General features: G+C 37.2%; 1 protein-coding gene across 1 annotated transcript in view; it reads right to left on the bottom strand.

The window, feature by feature from the left end:
- Positions 1-14385, bottom strand: part of LOC138146579 (dual 3',5'-cyclic-AMP and -GMP phosphodiesterase 11A-like) — a 76497-nt gene that overhangs the window by 58683 nt on the left and 3429 nt on the right. Inside the window, exon 2 of the mRNA XM_069068596.1 lies at positions 13477-13617. Coding sequence (XP_068924697.1) covers positions 13477-13617 — 141 coding nt within the window. The remainder of the gene's footprint in view (positions 1-13476; positions 13618-14385) is intronic.

A 14385-nucleotide genomic window follows, 5' to 3' on the forward strand; every position in this document is an offset into this window, starting at 1 on the left:
GAAAGAAAGAAAGAAAGAAAGAAAGAAAGAAAGAAAGAAAGAAAGAAAGAAAGAAAGAAAGAAAGAAAGAAAGAAAGAAAGGAAGGAAGAAGGAAGGAAGAAAGAAAGAAAGGAAGAAGGAAGGAAGGAAGGAAGGAAGAAGTAAATAATCTGTATTGGGAAACTAAGAAGTAAGTAATCTGTATTGGAAGGATTCCTAAACTAAATGCCCACTAAGAAATTATCTGAAAAATCACATAAGTGGAATAACACTCCCTAATAATATTTAGATATATGAGCAACTACAAGAAAATAATATAAAGAAGAAGAGAACATTCTAATTTCTTAGGTAACCCAATTTGTATTGTGCCGTATACATGCATATATGTGCTTAGTTATTATCATAATTCTTTTAAGAATGCCTCCAAAATTCCATAATGTTATGAACACTCATAATCTAGTTCTTCAGGAAATGGACTGACAAAACCAAAGTCTAGCCTTTTCTATTGATAAAGAGGCTCCAGATAAAAGTATCTGGATATTTGTGGGGATAAGGAAAACTTTTGCTTTTGAATTTGAAAAAATAGTGTTCCTCTCAAAAAAATTTTTTTTCAAAACGTCGGCACCATTTGTACAGTGAAGAAATTGCCTGAAGATCCATTCAAGTGTTTTCATCAAAGGGCATACTGCATAGTTCCCACCTATGTCCTCTGTCCCCCAAATGTTTACTTTGTCCACAAAGATAGAAAGTAGCTTTCCAATTGGAAATATCTACTACAGCGTGTTTTCTCATTTTAAAAATTGGACCATCAACCAAACCATGTATTTGAAATAAATGATTCCTTTATAATGAGTGCTTGAAGACAGAAAGAAGCATAGGCTTTAATGAAAGGTTCATACTCTCTTTGGTGAGACAATTTTAGTATAATAGAAAAAATCCCAGATCTGGAATCCAGGGACCTGGCTAGAGATGCTGATTCTGGTTTGGGCTCTGTTACCTTGGGCAAGTCACTTAACCACTTCTGTAAAATGAAGGGGTCAAACGAGATGAATTCCAATGTCCCTTCCATCTCTAAATCTATGTCCTAGGAATTATATCACTTATACGAATAGTAAATCTTTTCCTAATCATTTGCATTACCTTATGAGACAATTGTCATGATTCTAAAAACACATCATCACCACCATCGTTGTCATCGCCATCATCATTGTTTTGGTCCAAATCTGTGGTTTAATTGGCATGAGAAACTTCGGGTATATAAATTCCTGCCACCCATGCAGATGAGCTCCTCCTCTGCACCTTGGAGAGCTGCCTGGAGTACTGAGAATGTGTGCTCTTTTATGTGTCAGAAGTAGGACTTAAACTTAGGTCTTCCTGACTCCAAAACCAGCCCTATGTACACTATAAAATACAGCATTGCCCCACTACAAAACCAGGTAAGTCCACATCTGAAATACTTAGCGCAGTTCAGATCCAGATACCTTTAAAAACAGAACTGCAAAGAGTAACTAATCTTGCAATAATGAAATTCCGCTATAATTATATAAGACATGTGTATATAAGACACACATAATATAGACATGTATATTATGTATGTTGGTAAAAATCACAGTTATATAATATATGCATATGCGATATATGTTATAGGCAATATGTTATATATATGGGTGCGTGCACATCACAATATGATATATGCATTTGCATAATATATTATGTATGTGTATATGTCATATAATATACATGTGTGTTATATATTCTATAGATTGTGTATACAACACATTAATATACGCATGTACACCATATATTATGTATATATGTCTTATGTGTTTATTATGCACATATATGCAGGTATATTACATATTATATATACATGTCCTTATGTGTATATATCACAATATGGTATATGCATGTATATGTAATGGTAATGATAATTTGAAGATCTTCCCTACCCCTTAATAAACCTAAGGAAATTTGAAGATATACCCTGTCCCCTAACAGACTGAATGTAATCACATGGAGCCTGTGGTGAGAGGAATTTACTGAAAGATGGAGCAGAGCTCACAGGAAGCTGAGATTTAGAGCAGTTAGATGGTGGGAGAGAGAAGATGCACCCCAGGGAAATACTTGGTTTGTGGGAAGGCTAAAGGATTCTGTGGCTCTCTGTGCTGTTATGGCTTATTAACTTATTAACTTCTTTGTTATTATGATGGAATCGGCTTATTGGTTTGGGGATTCAGTTTTCTGGCATCTGAATAAATGTTTTGCTTCTGTCTTCTATATGGAGAATCTGCTATTTTGCTATTGAGCACTATGCCTGCATATTTACAGTGGCCATCAGTGCTATGAATATTGTGTTGGTACTGCAGTATATTATAAATTATGTATATGTGTGTATATCTACACACATATGATATATTATATATTACATCTATATATGCATATAACACAATTATATATGCATGTATATTCTTTAATACATGTATATGTCTTATGTGTATATCATAATATAATATACACATGTATATTATGTATTCTTTGTATGTTAGCACACATATTGTATGTAATCATAACTTATATATTATATGCATGTGTAGCATATATGTGTGTATATTATATATTCTATATGTCTTTATATGTGGACATATCTATACAATATAGTCTATGTATGTTTATTATATACTGTGTATATGTTGTAGCTATGTAGCACAGTATAATATATGCATGCATATTATATACACATATGCTTATATGTATCACATATGTAATGTAGGCATGTGTTTTATATATTATGTATATATATTTTTTATATCCCCTCCAAAATTCTACTTTACACTAACACACATTTACAAACATCCTTACCTCCTTCTAATACTAGGTACTCCATTTTCAAAGTTTTTAAAAAGCTTCCCTTTTGGAGTGGCTAGGTGGCACAGTGAAAAGAGCACCAGCCCTGGAGTCAGGAGGACCTGAGTTCAAATCCAGCCTCAGAAACTTAACACTTACTAGCTGTGTGACCTTGGGCAAGTCACATAACCCCAATTGCCCTTCCTTCCCTGCTCCAAAAAGCAAAACAAAACAAAACAAAAAAAACCCTTCCCTTTGATAAAACACAAGAAAAGTTTAAGTTTCTTTTTACTATTTGAGAGACATAGTCTATGAAAAATTATATGTTCATGGAATGTGAGACCTGGAAGGGACCTTAGAGCTCAAAGTCTATAAAATCAAGCAGGGCATCAAGAGGGAGAGCAAATGTCTCTTAACAAAATTATAGAACACCAAGATACTTGTCTTGTTGAAAGGTGAAGTTTTATGACTAATAAAAGATCTACATCATAGAAGGCAGCAACTCTGCCTCCTCCACAAACACACTCTGGGGACACTGTCAGAGATCAGGGGGCAGGTATCATGTTTTTCTGTTCTTAGAACACAGTCATGGGCTAAGGTTTAGATCAGTCCATAAGCTACTGCACTGAGGGGCTGAAAGGCAGAGTGGTGATGGCTATAAAGAAATAGTAAATATGGTCTCCACCCTTTAAGAACTTAAAATTTAAAAGAGAAGGACAGTATCAAGATGCCTGAAGAACATAAAGGAATGACAAAGGGAAATGAATACATTGCAAAACTAATGTGTGTGTGTGTGTGTGTGTGTGTGTGTACGTGAGACAGAGAGCAGAAAAGACAACACAAGTTTTTCTGCTCTCTCAATTGTCTGCACAAACTATATTATAAAGGACATTTTTGCCTGTAAACCCTGTAAAGGAAAATGTCATCTGACCCTTAGCTACATAATGTTGCGTTCAGAGAGTTTGTTTTTTGTTTTGTAAATCTAATGATAGTTCTACAGCCTAATTAGCCTAAGAAAGAATTTCAAAGTTAACAATGTGCTCTCAAATTCTCCCTTAAGTACAGTCCCAAAATGTCCCATTTCAGTTCTATGACTGACAAGGACCATCTCATTTCAGAGCTTTATCTGGGTATGTCGCAGGACCCTGTGATTCATATCTGTCTTCTATTCTTCCAAACCAAACCAAACTTATCTGCCCTATTTTTTTTTTTGTCTTGACCCATCCACCTCCCTGCCCTGCTTTGTGCTAGGTGGTAACTAGTGAGCTGAATGAGTACTTGGGCATTTATTAAGCACTTAAAATGTACTAGACTGTGTTACATGATGAGGATACAAATATAAAAAACAAAACAAAGATAACCCTTGCCCTCAAAGAGCCTACATTCTAATAAGAGAAGACAGCACAAGATAGTCATAGCCAGAGAGGGATGGTTTGGTCTGGGAAGTTACAGGGATGATGAATGGAGTCATAAGGCAATTGCAGATACATCCTTTCTAGGAATGGTAGTATTGATTTCATTACCATTCCCAGAGCAAAAACTGGGCAGGGAATGGTTGGGGGAGGAAGATGGGCTGATTGTATCATGATCATTATAAACACAGTGAACACTTATCAGTCAGGAGCTTGGGGACCCAGAGCAAGAATTGGATTTCCTAATTAGAATCAGAAGATGAGGCATAGGAGTATTGCACGAAGATGGCTCTTGGGGCCACTTAGTTATGGTGAGCTCTGACCAATCAGGAGCCAGGAACTCAGGGAAATAACTATGGTGTGGGACTGGAGGCAGCAGTTGGAGTCAGTAGCATGGAGGATACTCCTGGGTACTGATAGATTAATGTGTTTGTTACCTTTCCTAGGCAACACACTGGCATTTAAATAACAGGGTTTCCTGGAGACACAGTGACACAAATGGTGGGAATTTCAGGATTAAGTAGATTGGTGTGTGTATGAGAGACTGCAAGTGAGTGAGAACACATTTGGAGGTAAACAGGCCTTTGTTTGCTCTTCAAATCATGCCATCTAAGGGACGATCAGTTTACACTGTGCCTAGAGTTAACGACAGATGATTTTTGTGTAAAGAATCTGATGAAAACATAGTGTATCAACATGGAAGATGACTTCCAATGAGAACATTTGCAATATTCTATTCAATAAAATATTCTCTAAGCTGAGTTTAAAAATACAAGATAAATTGTGTTGAACAGGAACATTTAAGGGTACCATTTAAGGGTAATTTGGCCTGATTTTGTAGTGATAAAAGAAAGTTTTTGCCAAATGAATGACCATAACAAACACAGAGAGAAGAAGGAAAAGAAAAAAGTCTAATTCTCTCTACGTGCTTGGTTCTCATCACTGCTATTAATTTCTTGGGTTCATAAGCTTTACAATTTATCCATTTACCCTCAAATCTGATTGGAGCATTGTGGATTCTGAGTTTCATTTTGAATGTACTAAATGGCTGTGATTTCAAATGTTTTCTTCTGGATGCTATTCATTTTTTAAATGATATAAAGTCAAACCCTAAAAGCAATTCATAGGTCAAGGAAACAGTACAAGTAGTTTCAAGCATTTCTGGCTTCCAGTCAGCATTAGCATATTTCAACCTGGGGAAATTAACATACTAGCCAAAGCAAAGAAAACAAAATACCTCCATCTTCTTGTTCTTTGGAAAGGATCCATAGGAGGAAGTATTTTTTTTTTTATTTGGATGTTTATCAAACTATGGCCAGCCTGACTGCTTGTAATTCTTTCAATTTAAAAACAACTTCCCTAACCCCCATCTGTGTTCAGCTACATGTTCCCACCACCAGAAAGAAAACAGGAATGTTCTACAAAATAACTAATTTTTTCAGGTGTTTCCCACAAGACTACTCCTCTGCTACCCTATCAAAGACATCTCTATTTTCTGCCTCTTGCTTTTCTACAGAATGCTGTCCCTTCTAGCCCCACATCCATACCTCAATTGCCATTTAAAATCCTTAATTTCCTTCAAAGAACCATTCAACCTTCTGCTCAAAGCCTTTTTCTTTTTTCTTCCTTTCTGAACACTCCCTTTAGTGATTTGTTAGTGCTATCTACCACTTAACATTACTTTGTATTCTTTTGTCTATACTTTTACTTAATATGATTACATGCTGGGTGCCCCCCAGTAGTGTATAAACTCCTTTAGGGCAGGGTCTATTTTATTCAGTGCCTTTGTGTCCCCAGCACTTAGCCCTGATCTTCTACGATTATTGTTGCAGTGGTTGTTCAGTCATTTCAACCCTGTCTGACTCTTCTTGACCTCATTTTGGGTTTTTAATAGGTACTTAAATAATAGCCTGTTGAATTAAATAGATATGAATCTGCCCTAATTTATGCATGAGTATTCCAAAGTATTTAGGAAGAGCTTTGGGTGGAGAAAAAATTTGTAAGAATTAGATTGCTTGCTCTTTCCAATAAAATCTGGAAAATGACATTTCTACTTTGACAATTCCTATCATTCATTTGTTATCTTGGGTAGGTTGGTGGGTGGTGGTGGCTTGAAGGGGTAGGAAAGATAAGTAGATAAACAGAATGAAGCTAAGCAGCTTATTCACTATGTTCATTTGGAAGATTATAGTATTTAGGGGGTTAATTTTAACAAAATAATTTCTTGTAATTTAAATACCCTGACAAGTGGTAGTAAAGAATTAGTCATACTTGGGAAGAGTGATTTTTCTGAGGTTTATGGCCACTCTACCTGGCTCACTCAGAAGGTATTGCCACTGATCAGAGCTAGGTCATGAATGGTATGTCCCTGTCTCTGACAATCATATCCTGTGTTACTTTGATGGCAGGTTCTACCATTGAAACAATCTTCTAAAAATAAAAATAGGAATGTCCTCTCTATGAAATAAGATAGACAGTTAAAGTTAAATAACTTATGAAAATGCATTTTAGCACTTTTTTTAAAACAAAGAACCCCTAAGATGTATTCTTATTGTTTCTAATTCTTTTTAAGTTTATTGCTAGCTCTTGTTTTTACACTACTTTCATTTCTCAACACATCCCTCCTTTCTTCCTCACCCCACAATCATTGTTTTTAGCAATGAACAAAAAGGAAAGGGGGAAACAGCTCAATGAAACTATATAACACATCAATTGAGTTCAATAGTGTAAGTGTGCACTGTTCCACATCCATTTTTTCATAGTTTCCTACCTCTAGATAAAAAAGAAGGGAAGTTCATTTTTGTTTTTTTTTCTTCAGTACCAAGATCAATCACTCTATTATAAAGTATTCAGTTTCAGTTTTAATTATTCTAGTCATTGGGCATATTTTTTCCCCGCTTCTAACTCACCTGGCATGAGTTCTTAAAAATCTTCCCATACCTCCTATGTATTATTTATATTTATCATTTCTTATAGACATCTAATTATCTTTAGACTGTAATTATACTTAGTCTTTTATCCTTCCTATAACTCCTCTATATTTCTTTTAATTATCGACTTAATTGTGTTGTCTTATAATCTGTCTTATAATCTGTCACTCTTCTCCGGGTGTAAGGAAGGGTTTGGGTCTGTCAGTCAGTAAGCATTTATTAAGCCCAAGTTATATGTAAGCTGGAAATAGAAAGAAAGGCAAAAATATTCCCTTGCAGGAAGGCTTTGTGTCGATGGAAGGAATCTCTGAGGTGACAGACAGACAATGATGTTTCTTTGGTGAGCCAGGAGCTCTTTACTTGGAGGCAAGATTAGGAAAGAGTTTCTGAAAGGAACGAGAAACATAATAGCTTTCCCTGACTGTATCTATGGCCATTCAGTTGAGTCCAGCTAACTCTAGGAAGAAGAACTAGCTTTAAAAAGGGGTCAGTCAATAATGAGGAGGTACGAGACTTTTAGATCTATTCCCCCTGCAGTGGTGTGAAAGTCCTCAGTTAGATTTTTACTTCATTTTGGTTTTTTTTTCTATTTTGTTATCTAAAAACCTCTCTATGTATGCTTCCCTGCAGTTCCTGGGAGAGAAGAAATTCTGTTGGAAGAAAAAAATTCTAAAGGAAGACTGAGTTTTTATTTCAGAGACATTATGGCAGGAGAGAAATGGGAAAGTTGCTCTTCTGGAAGGACCTGGGTGAGAGGAAGCCCAAGTCTGAGAAGATGTGGAGGCTGTGGAAAATCAGAAGGGGGAGCTAGTGAGTCAAGCTCCAAAACTGATCCAAAAATGTTCTAGGGCTGCCCCCACCCTACCATACAACAGTACCAAATTCTTCACAGAATTCCAGGGGAAGCACAAAACCGGTGACAGTCATCACAGCTCATGAAAAGATGATATCAGCAAATATCAGGGCCAGAAACAGTGCCTTAAAGAGGGGGATTAGAAAGACTGCATTTGCCTTTCCTGACTGAGTAAAAACAGAAAGGTTAATGCTAATATGTAAATGAACTGGGAGAGACTAAAGAAAAGTGATAGGAGTTACTTAGGTCCATGGGACTGTAGTAGATGTGGAAAAGAAAGACACTGAGCACGAGGAATATCAGGTTAAGATGAAGAAATATTTCCTAATATTGAATCTACTTGCTATGGACAATCTCCTCTCTTGCAGAAACTTCATTCCCTGATTCATTTAAACTAAGCTGGGTAAAACCCTTGAGAGAAGCTTAAGGGGCATAATTCTTGCTTTGGACAAGAAAATGAAGGAGATGATCAGCATTTCCCATTTATATTTATGGTCGCTAGGCAGAAAACTGGTGTCAAGAGTTAGAAGAGCCTGGGCTCTCACCACTGACACCTACTGGTTGTGTGACGCTGGATAAATTAGTCAATAAGTAACTATTAATTGCCTACTATTTCCACATCTACTAGCCCACACATGGTGCTGATTTCTAAGGATACAAAGAAAGGGAGAAAAACAATCTCTGCTCTCAAGAAGTTCACAGTCTAATGAAGGGACAACATGCAAACAATTATGTACAAACAACATATATACAAGATAAATTGTAATCAACTGAGAGAAGGCACTAGAATTAAGGGGGATTGGGAAAGATATAAAGATTGATTGATAAATTGATATAAAGATATAAAGATTGATAAATATATTGATTATAGCTGGGTTTTGAAGGGAGTCAGAGAAGTCAGGAGATGGAGATGGAATGGGAGAAAATTTCAGGAATGGGGACAACCAGTAAAAATGCAAGTCAGGGCAGAGAGTGTCTTCTGTGAGAGACAGACAGGAGACCAGTGTCACTGGATCACAGAGTATGAAGGGGAAGGTGGAGAGAAAAGTGTAAAGAATTGTAAAGGTGGGAGTGGCCAGGTTATGATTGCTTTGAATGTTAAACTGAGGATTTTTTATTTGATCCTAGAGGTGATAGAGAGCCACTGAAGTTTATTGAATGGGGGAGAAGATGGTTATGTGATATAGTCAGACCTTCACTTTAGTAAGACCACTTTGACAGCTGAATGGAGAATAAATTGGAATGGGGAGAGACCTTAGGCAGGGAGATCAACCAGAAGGCTGTTGTAGTAGTCTGGGCATGAGATGATGATGGCTTAGATTGGAGTGCTGGCAGTGTCAGAGAAGAGGGGAAGGGTATAAGATGTTGTAAAGGTAGAATGGTCAAGACGTGGCAAAAGATTGGATATGGAGGGGCAAGAGAGAGTGAGGGTTAGTTAGGCTGACACTTAGGATGTGAGCCTGGGTAACTGGGAGGATGGCAGTAGCTTCAATAGTAATTGGAAAGTTCACTAGGGGAAGATCTGTGCAGGGGGAGGTGAGATTCTACTTTCAATTTTGGACATGTTGAGTTTAAGATGTCCTTGAGACATCCAACTTGAAATGTCTAATTGGTAGCTGGAGATACAAGACAAGAGATTAAGAGAGAGGTAAGGGCCGAATAAATAAATCTGTGAGTCATCACTATTGAGATAATAATTAAATATATGGGATTTGATGAGATTACCAAGTGAAAGAGTTTAGAGGGAGAAGAAAAAAGGATCCAGGACAGAACCTTGGGGATACTCATGGCTTATGAGCAAACCAAAAGGAAAATCCAGCAAAGAAGACTGATAAGAAGAGGTCGACCAGATTGGAGAAGAACAAGTAATGGTATGAAAACCCAGAGGACAGAGAGTTTCCAGGAGAAAAGGATAACTGACAGTGTCAAATACTGCAGAGGAGACAAAGAAGACGAGGACTGAGAAAAGGCCATTTGATTGGGTAATTTAAAGATCATAAGTAACTTTGAAGTGAGTGGTTTCAGTTGAATGAGGTGGTCAGGAGCCAGACTGTAGAGAGTTAAGGAGAGAGAAAGAGGAAGGGAAATGAAGGTGCTGATTGTAAATCTCAGGGCATGTAGCCACAAAAAAAGAGGAGAGGTACGGGGTGATTGCTAGTAGGGACTGAAAGATAAGGTAAGGGTTTTTTGAGGATGAGGGAGATATGGGAATGTTTGCAGGTCATAGGGAAGAAACAAGTAGGCAGGGAGAGATTGAGAATAAGTAAGAGAGTAGGGATAGCAAAAGCAATATGCTGCTTATCCACCCACTAGCTGATTTGTATATAAATGTCTATCCATCTCAAAAGACAAGAATTTTGCCTTTCCTAGTAGACTGGGAGAGACTGAAGATAAGTGAGAGAAATGGGATGACAGGCAATAAACTGATTATTGACTGTCTGGTCAATTTTTACTTAAATGTCTATATTTTAGGAGGGATGGTTTTGCCCTTAACAGGGAGCTCTAAATTAACACTTCAGTGAATCAAAGTTTCCACAACTCGAATAAACAAATGGACTTGTGAGCTCTTGGCAATTTGCCCACCTCTCCAAATAAGTTCATCACTGGGGGTCCACTCCACATGCTGGTATTTCTGACATATCAAGAATATCAGGGCAGTGCATAGGTCATCCATCTGTAATCTCTTATTCTCCCCTTTTGACCAGTTCATTTATTTTCATGATATTGTCCTTTATACTCTTACTCCTCTGTAATTCTTTATTTATAATGTATTATACCATGCTTAAAGCCAGCATTTGACTCTCCATCAAGGCAGCTAGGTGGTACAGTATATGGAGTGCCAAGCCTGGAGTCAGGGGAACCTGAGTTCAAATTTGACCTCAGATACTTACTAGCTTGACCTCGTTTGCCTCAGTTTCCTCATCTATAAAATGACTTGGAGAAGGAAATGGGAAACCACTCCAGTATCTTTGCCAAGAAAACTCCAAATGGGGTCATGAAGAGTCAGGCATGACGGAAACAACTGAAGGAACAAATACCTCTCTAAGAGCCTTTGTGTGATCTCGGTTCTTTGGGAACAGCAAGATTCCATGACTCCTAACCATACTGCATTATAGGAATAATGTTGTCATTAAAACATATGGGCCTTTGCCTCAGGGACAAACTTGGGATCATTAAAAGAATCCTGAAATTTCCCAAAAGCAATCTAGTCTGCTCTCTTCCCCCTATTCCATTATGAACCCAATTTCTTGTCTCTGAAACGTCCATTCAAATTATATTGATGAATGAAACCTGTAGGGATATTGTAGTTTAAGGATTCTTTTCCCATTTGGTCTTTCCAATGCAGATAGGTAAGGCAAACTCTTTTGAATGATTATGAATCTCATTCAGGAAGCTCTGTGATATTCTGGGGCTTGACAGAATCAATACAATTTTATCTGTAAGTAGTTCCACAGCTAGCTTTTTAAAAATTGGTTGTTAGCCTTTTTGTGTCAGAAAGCCAGAGACCACTGAACATTTTGTATCTGCATTTTTTAGCAGAAACTTCACTTTTTAAATGTTAGACTGTCAATAAAATTCTGTGAGTCATTGTTATCCGGGGCTATTTATTATAGATTAGACAGAGGACACGTTTCTTATACAGGGAGGCAGCTCTGAACATATATGTCTAATATATTGTTTTAAAAAAATCTTTGTAAACTTCTGTCCTTAAGCCTCAGTGAAATCTCAGAACTTTCCTGTACTGTTGCTGTGCTCTGAGGATAATAATTCTGAAGTCCAAAAGCAATTATCTTTTCTAAACAAAGTGCAGGCAAATATAAATCTCGCTGGGACATTGGAGGGGCTCTTAATGGCTAGACTATTCTACCTCTTTGAAGAGAGTTCTCAGCAAGGATATTAAATTTCTACCAACAGCTTAGACAATTGAACTTCTCTGTTGTTAGACTGATGGTAATCATTAATTTTATTATTGTTTTGCATTTATAGAGCTGTTTTTATCCAAGAGTCAAAGACCCTTGATAAAATTTGAAATGATTCTTATAACACCCAAGTAAGGTAGACACAGATGCCTCAAAGGAATGGGTTTGATTCTGTCCTTGTAGAAACATCAACCCCTGATGAGCCAAGGGAAAGAATCCTTTTGCCTGCTTTACTTATGTATTTTGCCTGACTGCCTAGAGGCTCCTCAGTCGCTAGTGAAATGACCTGGTAGCTAAGGAAGCTACGTGATTAAGTGCTGAAATCTTCAGATTTCTCCCCCTCCCTTCCCACAGGTGTGTGCATCATTATGTAGCTGCCACATTTGTATGCACAGAAAATAACCATTGAATCTTGGGCAAGACAAAAAACAGGCAACAATGGTAGCACACTCCTGTAATGCCATTTATCAGGAAGGGCAAAGGTGGCAGATAGTTTGAGCTTTGGATATCTGAGCTGAAATGGGCTATTTTCATTGGGTTCTACACTAAGTTTTCAATCAACATGGCAAGCCCCCAGGAGCAGAGGTGCTACCATATTGCCTAAGGAGGGGTAGAATAGCCCCCATCTGAATCAGCGCAGGTCAAAGCTTCTTTGACAATCAGTGGTAGAATATCTGGGATCATTTGTGGATGATATCTGGCCTTGAGTAGGCCATGACTGGCCAAGAAGGGAAGATCCAGTCTTAATATTTTTTAAGCAAGCATGAATGACAGTATCCATTGAAAGGAGACACCAGTATAAACCATTACCTTAGGAGATTAAAATGCATACATTTGCTTTACTTGGCTAAACAAAGAAGGAGAAATGTATAAGTGAGCAAAAGGGGCATAGAGAGAAGTGAAAAGAATTATTTAGACAAGCCCACAGGACTGCAAGATAAATATAAGGAACAGAAAAATGCTGAGCTCTTGCACATAAGGGTAACAGTGGGGTTAGAAGCCCTTGTAAAGAGTCACTCCATTCAGACACAACTGAGGCAGAGTTCTTCATTAATATGCAGTATTGAGGGTAGTACCTGGCACTCCTTAAAGGAAAGTTGAACTCATTTAATGATAATTCAGCTATTCTTTTCTTTCACCCCTCCCCTTCCCTTCACCCTTGTCAAAGTACCCCTATCTAGTCATCTTCTTGGACCATAATCACACAGTTTGAGACAACACCAGTTCCCCAGGTACATACCTCAAGGGGTAAGCATTTTAAATCCCCAAGGAGATGACATAATTTGTCATCTAGTCATTTAGATGACTAAACTAAAGGTTTACAAAGGGAAAAAAAATCACTTTGTGAGAAAAGTTCCCTGACTAGTTTGTGCATTATACACTGTCCAGTGATAAGATTCTACATTTTCTCAAATATGGTATCATTATCAAGAGAATGATTCAAGGCTCAGGTACATGAGCTCAATTGCAAATGGCCAAAGCTTTATCCCATTAATACACCTGCTCAAATCTATATGGAATCTTGAAGGGCACTTACTGGTGATTCAATGTCCTCTAGGAGCAAGACTGAACAACGCTCACATTTTAACAGCGTCTGGGCCCGGTGCATGATTTTCTTAACAATTTTCTCAAGGTCAGTTTGTTCTTCAAAGAGGTCATTAACCACCTCGAGCAGAGCCTGTAGAAGATGAAAGAAATTTAGTTTGGTAGATGTAGGACTGACAAAATGCTATACTGGAGGGAAATTCTAAGTCTTTAAAATAACATTTCACATAGGAGCATGATTTCTGAAGTAGAAGTCTTTAGAACATGGAGTTCTTTTGCTAAAAGGATATATGCCTTCTTTCAACTGCCTAAAATCTTTCCTAGTTCACTATATATTTCTAATATTTTGTTAGGCAAATTGCCCTTTGGTAAGATAAGGCAAAAATTAATGACAATAGCATTCTATGCAGCAGGAATCATGTAATCTTCAGCCTAGGAATTCTTTCTTCCATAATAATATTGCACAAATCACCTAAAAACAAAGCCACCATTTTATCAATAACAGTCTCATAATTCCTACCTAATCACACTGATTTAACAGGTCATAAAACCTATTGAATTATTAAGAAATATTTATATTTCTTTAATTATTCTTTTAATAAAGTATTACAAGAAAAAGGTAATTTCTTTCCCACTGGCAATAAGTATTGTTCTCTTGTTCAAAATCAAAAGCCTCATTTTCATTCACATATGCCAAGCACCAAGAACTGAAAAGGACATTCAGCATGAAATAATTAGTTGCCTATAATATGCAAGCAACCATACTAGACAGTGGGAATACAACAATAAAATGAAAAACAGTCCCCATTTTCAGGAAGTTAAATACAAAATGTAAGCAGATAGTATAGATAGTATGATGGTAGAGAGAACATTTAACAAGGGATGGTGTTGGGGACATGTG

This window comes from Petaurus breviceps, unplaced genomic scaffold, assembly GCF_028583685.1.
Source record: "Petaurus breviceps papuanus isolate PSGF00001 unplaced genomic scaffold, PetGlider_PUasm1.0 90763, whole genome shotgun sequence".
Lineage (NCBI taxonomy): Eukaryota > Metazoa > Chordata > Mammalia > Diprotodontia > Petauridae > Petaurus > Petaurus breviceps.